General features: G+C 40.0%; 1 protein-coding gene across 1 annotated transcript in view; it reads left to right on the top strand.

Moving 5' to 3' along the window:
• Positions 1-2,113: 2,113 nt before the first annotated feature.
• The window catches only part of LOC124613584 (facilitated trehalose transporter Tret1-like), a 47,301-nt gene continuing 40,254 nt past the window's right edge, over positions 2,114-9,160 (top strand). The window contains exon 1 of the mRNA XM_047142300.1: positions 2,114-2,159. Coding sequence (XP_046998256.1) covers positions 2,114-2,159 — 46 coding nt within the window. The remainder of the gene's footprint in view (positions 2,160-9,160) is intronic.

Genomic DNA, 9,160 nt, shown 5'->3' with positions numbered 1-9,160 from the left:
TTTACTTGTAACACATTTGTTTTATTGTCTTGACACGTTTTGTACATTGAGTTTGTAAAAATTCACTTAAAGAACAACAAAATATTAACATTAAATGTATTCACTACAGGTAACCACCACCCCATTACAGTATACAAATTCGATATTTGGTGGTTGAACTTTGAAATAACTACTTTTTAATTTTCGTGGTATCACTTGAAACAGTTGTTGCCTGCTCTCAGACACAAAGTTACTTTGCACACTGAACACATCCACACTGTTCGCACTGGATTTTTCTTTGAACTGCAAACTGTGCATCTTCTAGATGATGAGTGAATTGGTTGATGTTTACTGCTTTCGTGGCGAATACTTTTGTCTACGAATGGTTTGTGTGATTTGATCTGGGTTGCTTTACTACTTTGGGATACAGAAGCAAAATTAGCTGCCAGTGAAACTATTTTTGGAGCCAACGAGATTTTGTATACCTCTCGAGGGAAGTCTTTATTGGAGAACTGCTCCATTTCGATTTCTTTGTGCATAATGAACGCGTTTGTCACACTGCAGTCTAAAAAGTGAAAAAACAATCTCATCCGCCATTTCTTGCTTTTTCTGTCAATAGCATAGTCTGACTTTAGTTGATCAAAATTGTCCACATAGTTCATAGTGGAATTGTAGTCTTTCAATACAATTGGACAAGTGATATTGGTTATTGTTCTATCTTTCATTTTTCGAGTGACCTTGGATACATATGATGGTGAATGACGTTTAAGTCAAGTTGACTGCCGTGTTATATTTCCATCTACAGATTACTATGCCATCATTGCTTATTTCGTAATCATTTCCCCTCTTTCCAGTTCCTTTTTCTCCTTGAGTTTCAGGATGTTTTTCCTTCTGGGATTTATTGTTCCACAATCGTACACACCATTGGATTTTAGGTCCTTGAACAGATCATATGATGTAAAATAATTGTCCATAAAATAGTATGATTCTTTCCATGAAGACCAGTGGTTAAATTTAGAACCACACGAATGCACACAAGACAAGAACTTGAACAGCTTGTCGTGAATGTGGGGTCATTTCCATCAGTGCCATCACTGTCAACACTGCTGTCACTAGAAGGTATTTCGTCAAATAAAATTCGGTAACATTCGTCCTCAGTTATTCCTTTTCGGCTAGACGTATTCGACGGAGACGAAGAAAATATACTGGGTGGAGCAGAAGGGCGGTAGTTAGCAGCACTAACCACACAGAAATTTGTCAGTAAAACATGGAAAATTATATTTCAATTTTAAGTTACATTACACGTAGACTTATATGTGTTGAACACATAAATATAAGCAATTACTTACCATAAATAGTCGTATAAAGAAGAGCTACAGAGAATACTGCACGCCGCTTCCAAGAAACGTGCTAACAATGAAGAAGTGTCAACTATGGTTAAGAATACGAGGCAACAATTCGCGCAGAAGACCTGCACTGCCATCTAGCGGCATTTTAGGCAACAATTAGCTGGTTGGCAGAGAGACTACTGGCCCCTGAGCGGTAAAGGGAGAAAATATGATGTGGTTAGCCACAGTGACCACAGCCCATTGAAACCGTCTACGTATGTGCTTAGTTACAGTTTTGCCTGCCCTTCAAAGAGTTGCTGGCGACCATGTAGAACTTTAAAACTACTGTTTCTGTTAGTGCGGTAATTTTTACTAGTTGTATAGAGAAATTTGTTTGTTTTGTAATTTGGTCGCATTCGATTAGTTGTTTACGATTCCATTAGCGTTTCGAGTGTGACGCTTAAATTTGTGAATCCGGTTGTCCATATACTGTGCTCTCGGTTAATGAGCCCATTCATGTACAACACGACTAAGCTGAAATATTCTGTTAAATCGGTTAACCACAACCACAACTCTCCTTACGTCTACCTATCGATAAAATTAGTCAGGGATATGCACAGTGCAACGAAACTGAGTGACGTACCAAATAGCACGAGGATGTGAAAAGGCGCTCTTGATGTCGTTACATTAAGAGATAATTGTGAAACACGCGCAGATGCTCGAAGATAAAAGCCACGCGATGGGCTCCTATCGTCCTATTCGCACTGATTTCTGACTCCTGCTGTCACATGAGTTCTGTGGTCGCCATGCTGCCGTCACGGGTACCACTCCAGCTGCCAGCAGCGATGGCAGGTAAGCATTAACAACCAAACACTTGTTTTTAATAGGTACCGTGCGCGTGTATATTGTCACAACAAGTCCCTGTATTCGCAGCGATGGTCTCCATCTCATTAGGAGAACTCTTGAAGTAACGGTGCCGGTGATTCTGAACTACCTGCGATCTACAAAGCAGTTCCAGGAGAACTTTATTAAGAGCCAGAAATGATTACATAGATATAATGCAGGAAGGTGCAGCAAAACAGGACACAACTAATATAGTCATATTTTTGGGAGTGACGTGACAATGTTGAGAAATCTGTGGTAGTGGGAAAGGCATAACTGACAGCTTGGAACCCGTGATTGTTTCTCCATTGCACCACTTCATCTTTAACATATATGTGTAGTTCGGAAGGAAGAGTTTCTCCTTTACCAATGACTTTCTTAGGAGGGTAGCGTTTCGTACAACAGCTAACGTTTTTACGGTTGGGTTCTCACTGGCGGGAACAATTGTCAATCCGTTCGGCTGCCAGACATTAGCCCAACAGTTTCAACAGAAATGTGTGATATAATAATAACTAGAGATTGATAAGGAATCCGATCCTTGGTGTCATTTTTTCTGTAACAGGTTTTAGGAACAGTCTGCGGTTTAATTATGACCCCAATTTATTTCATACGCGATGTATATTAAACGAATCTCTTGTCAGTTGAGCGGCTACAATAACAAACACAGTTATAGATGGCTTCCGACATTCACCATCAACCAACCACCGAACATCAGCATCTTGGTCCCGATGTGAGCTTGTATATTATGCACAGAGTGTGTAGTACGTGTAGTATGTGCAGTAACTCATGTTGAGAAACTAGCGTTTTACTTACGAAATAATTGCATGGAAGAACGTGTACCGGAAACTTGGGCTACTTTCGGAGAGGTTTTAGTATTTTCCTGGATTTATGAAGAGTTTTAGCGTATTAAAGGCTAATTTTAGGTTAGTTTGGTAGAACTGACCTTCTTATGTAAACATTCCTTGCCAAGTGATCACCCTCAGATTTCGTCCAAATTATACCCCACGAGTTGGGGTAAAATTGAGACAACTCGTTTTTCAGGCTATAACCAATAAAGGTAAAGAACTGTCCAAATGTTACAATACCACTTTTTATTTGGACGAGTATTGGTTCCACCACAATGATATGAAAGTAATACTAACATAAAAATTCTGAAGAAATAATACATTAAACACATTAAAGAACTTGAGAAATCAATGAGTAACTGTGAACAGATACAAAATTATGAAAAACGCAAATCACAAAAAATGAAAAAGGCATCTGGCAGAATTTCGTCTAGCGTACACAGTCCCCTTTTACGCCTCGTCGTTTGATACTTCTGAGCTGCCTCATTTCTCTTCTGCACTAGTAGATCCATGAGTGTATCACCGATGACTGCATTGAGGTTTGTTTTGCAGGACATCGTGAATGACGGAAATCTTTCCAGCACAATTGCGTCATTCAAGGGGTAGATGCCAATTTTCTGCTACTGTCAAGTTCTCTCCTCTTGAGATCTCGGATTCCCACAGCTTCTTGAGAAAGGTGAGGAATTTGGTTTTGGGCACAGAGCTGCACCTGCTACCCACTGCCATCTGTTTGAAGTACTCAAGGATCTTCCGCCGCTGTACTTTCAAAGGTCGAAAGTACACATCAAGCGTTGCAGAAGGTGGACTGCATTAGGTGGCACTGCAATGAATTTTATGTTGTACTCTTTACACAACCGGAACACTTCCACATTGATATGTAAGCTCTGGTAACTGAAGAAACCAATTCTCAAACCACTCACTGACAAACCAACTGCTCTTGGTTCTGTTGTACCTAGCCCCAGGTGGTCCGCTGTCTGTTCATGTGATCCAAGAATTTAGTAAATGGTTCAAATGGCTCTGAGCACTATGGGACTTAACATCTGAGGTCATCATTCCCCTAGAACTTAGAACTGCTTAAACCTAACTAACCTAAGGACATCACACACATCCATGCCCGAGGCAGGATTCGAATCTGATACCGTAGCGGTCGCGCGGTACCAAACTGTAGCGCCTAGAACCTCTCGGCCACTCCGGCCGGCTACGAAATATATTTGTGATCTATGGAACAAGTATTAAACTAATCGTGCCATCAAAAATCTTCGCTCTTAGTTAGCCCCAATAGACAGGAAACAGGTTATAAAGGAGACACTGGCTTCACAGAACTCAAATGAAAGGTTTATTGTCTCTCGTACAAACCACGTTACACACTCCTGATGTTTCCATGCACATGTACTGACAGTCACCCTTATTTCGGCTTGTTTTTGCTATTGTGAGGTAACCATTACTTCTAGCAATCTTTGCTAACAACTCGCTTCTAATATTGATGAATCCTCAATCACGTGCACGAAGACAGCAACATTTTACGGACTTATCGAACTTTTCATGGTTAGTGGGTATGTATCGTCCAACCAAGTCTGACATCCAGGCAAATCTCTCCATTACTCACTGCTTTCCGCGCCGCCCACAGCGATTGGCACCGACGCATTTTTATCGATCATTTGGATTGCCTTGCTGACAGTGCTGCTGCGCCAGGCTGCTAGGTGTAAGCTACAGATACCAATACTCAAAAAGTAACGATATCTGTAACCTTACATCCTCTAAATTAAATATTTTCAAAATTCATTTTGAAAAAAGAAAGAAGAATAATCTCCCTGTGGTGACGGAATGGAAGAAAACTTCTCCTACCCAAAATTGGAAGAATTCACTGCACTTGTAACTACAGGATAAACAGCGTTGAAAACACTAACAAGAAAACACCACTCATACTATTAGCCACACCTCCTACCTTTTGAAGATCATTTTACAATTATACATGAAATGAATCTGTGGAACAACACAAAAGTTTCAAAAAAATTGAAAATACAGTCATTTTGACATAAATCAAATCAGTGTCAGACGTCCGATATATATATATGGTAACTCAACTAGCAAATAAGGTAAAATTACTCATATATGTGATTATTATTTACAAATACGAGCGAAAAGCTTACATGCACATCGGAACTAAATGAATTAAAAATAAATTTTCAGAACTGTAAAATAATTCTGTCCCTTTATAGTTATTGCTGCATATTATTTAAAAGTTAACGAAACTGTTAAATTGTACATTCATGAAAATGAGAAACATAGAGCCACATAAAAATTCAAATTTGGCGAAAATCTGATTCAGCTTGGTATGGCATTTATTTTTATTTTATTTTATTTGTTTATTTTCAATAAATTCAATATCATTAGTTTTTATTGTAGTCAGTCGCATTAAACACCGAACCTAATAACTACATATATACATTTGTGGTTTCCCATGTCACCATCCTTTTTTTCTTTTTGCTTATTACCAGGAATAGGGGTTTCATTGACTAATAGGAGTCTTGTATACACCTCCACACGATTTCACATACGCCGACGTTGCGCCGACCTCATGCTTACGTCTAAGTCTAATGGTAGTGGCTACGATGCTACCATCTTCACGTCGCTCTGCTGTCAGGGGCATTGACCGCAATGTCCCCTCCTCTCTCTGCCTATCACCATCCCCGATCTCTACTGACGCTCGCCGAACCACGGCCGTTGGGTAGCCAGAGGCTCTCTCTGCTAGCCACCTTCAAGGTTCTTAGGCTCCTGCTGCCCCCTGGAGACAACTCTGGCACTAGCTGTACTTGTGCCCTTCGGAGCAACACCAAAGACTTTCGAACTCGCCGCTGCTGCGCCGACGCCGCTTTTGCTGTCTGCGACTATGGGTATCTAGATGTGATTAGGAGTACTGCAGCCTCTGACCACTCCAAGCACCTCTGAGTCCCACCGAATAGTCCGCTCCACTGCCTCTCATAGTTCAGTTGTAACGCATCGCTGCCGTCATAGTATCTGCGATGCACCTGCTACATGTAGCGACTAATTGGACTGGACTGCTGACTGTTGATGACGATGAGTGTCTACTAACAAATGAGAAGCGCCATGCCATGCGTCAACATACACTTATTTCCCAGCCGTCACAAGCTAAACAGCGCGTCATGCTGTAACATGTGTCCTTAAAATGCTAGGCCACAATTTTAACTAATCTATCACAGTGCTGTTAGATACATTTTATTATCCTAATGGCACTGGCTGTTCGTGTCAAACTTAATCTACTTAGATTTTACACACTCAGTAATCATGTTCAAATTACATCAATCATTCCTCAAAATATCACAATTTCCTTGTGTTTTTTGTTTTCTTTTTCTTTTTTTTTCTTACTACCTCACATCTTTAGTTGTCTGATATAGTTTCGTTGTCATAATATCGTTTCTTCACTTGTTCACCTCTATGGAAGGCCTCACTCTGATATTCTTCCAAGTCCAATGTGCTAGAATGTGTTAAGGTGACCACTTTATAAGGACCCTTGTATACATGAGGAAATTTCGGTATTTCATGACCATCTTTCTTAGACTGTTAGTTGATATTAACCCTAGATCCCGAACTCGATACATGATCGGATGCACCATTTTATCATACTGTTTCATCTTTACTTCAGCTTTGTTGAAGAGGGTCTGTACCACTTTTTCCAATATTTATTCCCATGTTACGTTTTCACGTGACATGTTCTTCAGTACTTCTCTTGTCAAACTATCTGGCGTCATCTCCATTAAAATTTCCACCGGAGCATGTTCAGTAGAGGTGGGGTGCATTAATGTTCAAAGATACTCGTCCACTGCGTCTGCTTGCTATTATGGTTACGACAGTAGGCCCTACATAGCCTGCTAATTTCTTTCATAACTCTTTCTGTTGAGTTCGAGGATTCTCTGTACCTGGATATAAATACAGGTTTTATATTGTGTTGTTTCAGAGCGTTTATCTATATTTTACTGGTAAATTGACTCTCACTGTCATTCACTGTCTTCTTTAGCATACAAACAATTTTAAACTAATCTTTCACCACCTTTCCAGGCTTGTTGCGTCCCGTTGCTTTCCTAGGCGGATATAACTTTACACAGCGGGAAATTAATTTAATAGTTACTAGCAAATAACTTATTCCCCATACCGACTTCGGCAAAGGGCCTAGCAAACCATGGCCATGGTTTCTCAGATTTCTTTAGATAATACTGCATACATGTAACCATTGCGCTGCACCATTGTTGTTTTTGTTTTCAGTTAAAGATATCACACGTCCGTAAAGTCCTGCTCACTCGTCTGGCCATATTGAAGAACCAACAATCTATTTTTAGCTTATCGACAATGAGAGCGAAATGTCCGCAGCTTAGGTGTGTGTATTTAACAAGTTCGTCAGTTCTTTCCTCCGGGATGCATACTCTTCAATCTTCCTTATCTTCCCATGATGTGTGGTATAATACTGAATCCTATATCAAGAAGATTTTCTTCATATGGTCTTCCCCAGCGATATTGCATTTTCATTTAATTATCTTCAATTTTGGGTCTCCATTTTGCTGTCTTATAACATTCCGTAGCCATGATTTTATAACTTTTTCGCGTGACACTCCATTTATTAAGCACAGACACTCTTCTGTGCCCACCTCAGGTACCTATTCGTCCAATTCTAGTGGCAATCTTGAAAGTGTATCCGGAACTACCTTTTCGCTTCCTCTGATATATTGCACCTCAAAATTTAGTTTTTGCTACGCTAATGTCCATCTGGCTAACCCTCCATGTCTAAATTAACTTGTCAGAAAAATGATTGGGCTTTGTGGTCCATCACTACGGTTGCTTTCCGGCTGGCCACATGGTATATAAATGTTTCATATCCGAATACTATGGCTAACTAACGCCTCTTTTTCCGTCACAGAGTACGTGGCTGTTTAACACCCCACTGCAGAAACCAATGGTCTTTATTGCCTCCTCTTCATTTCTTTCTTCCTTCTGATAGGACTTGATTCCCACGTCATAAGCCAATGTTTCATATGATAGACAGAATACATTGCAAAGATCTGGATGAGCCAGTATCTGAGCATTCCATACCCCATGTTTCATTTTATGGAATTCTTCGGAACACACGTCGGAACACAACGAGACTTTATTATTTTTCAGCAGCTAGTGCAGTACTGCACTGTCCAATATCTAGTTACCTAGAAACAGTCTATAAAATCCACACTCTCAGAGGAAACTCTTCAATTGGTTTCTATTCCTTGGTAAGGGAAATTCCTTATTTTCTTTCGTTTTGTCCAGTTTAGACTTTATCCCATTATGTTCAATCACATGTCGTAAACATTGTATTTCTTTTCTTCCGAATTCTGCTTTCTGAAAATGTAGTCGAGTTCCTGCTGCTGCACACCTGCCAAATACTCCCCTTAACGTTTGTAAATGTTTATTCCAGTCTCTGCAGGCAATTAGCAAATGGTTGACATACACAACTACTTTCTTCAGTACTGCTTAACACAGTACCCTGTCCAATGTCCATATAAAACCCCGAAACAGATATTTTGAACCCGAAAGGAATCTCTCGGTGTTACTAACAAAATTCTTCATATAAAAAGGTTGTGAACTTCCTTGATTGAGGCTGCAGCAACACTTGAAGATAACCTGAGGTCAGATCTAAGCTTGTTAAGATTTTTTTCCTTTAAACCTCCAAAGTACCTCTTCCATATTTACGGATAGGTCTCTTTCAGTTTCAAATACCTGTTCGCTTGTTTCACATCTAAACCAAGTGAACTTTGCCGTTCCTTTTAACGACCATCACGAGAAGGCTGTTAAATTGACTCCTGGCTCATTCGATGAGGTACTCCGGACGGAAACATCCCTTGGAGGTCCTTATCGACTGCTTCTTCCCTTGTTTGAAGTATTTTAAATGGAGGCACAAAATATGGTTTGTGCGGTTTCATTTTGATCCGATAAGGCGGTCTTTTTAAGACCCATGGTTTTTAACTGAATACCTGTTTATGCTTTCCGATCAACTTCAACAATTTTTCTGCTTTTCTGGGTCCCAACGTCGCAATGCCATTAAATTTCGAACACACTTCATCCGGATTTAGTTCATGTTCTTCT

This window comes from Schistocerca americana, chromosome 4 (genome assembly GCF_021461395.2).
Source record: "Schistocerca americana isolate TAMUIC-IGC-003095 chromosome 4, iqSchAmer2.1, whole genome shotgun sequence".
NCBI classification, from domain to species: Eukaryota; Metazoa; Arthropoda; class Insecta; order Orthoptera; family Acrididae; genus Schistocerca; species Schistocerca americana.
The sequence above is the reverse complement of the archived record's forward strand: the minus strand, read 5'-3'. Positions and strand labels throughout refer to the sequence as shown.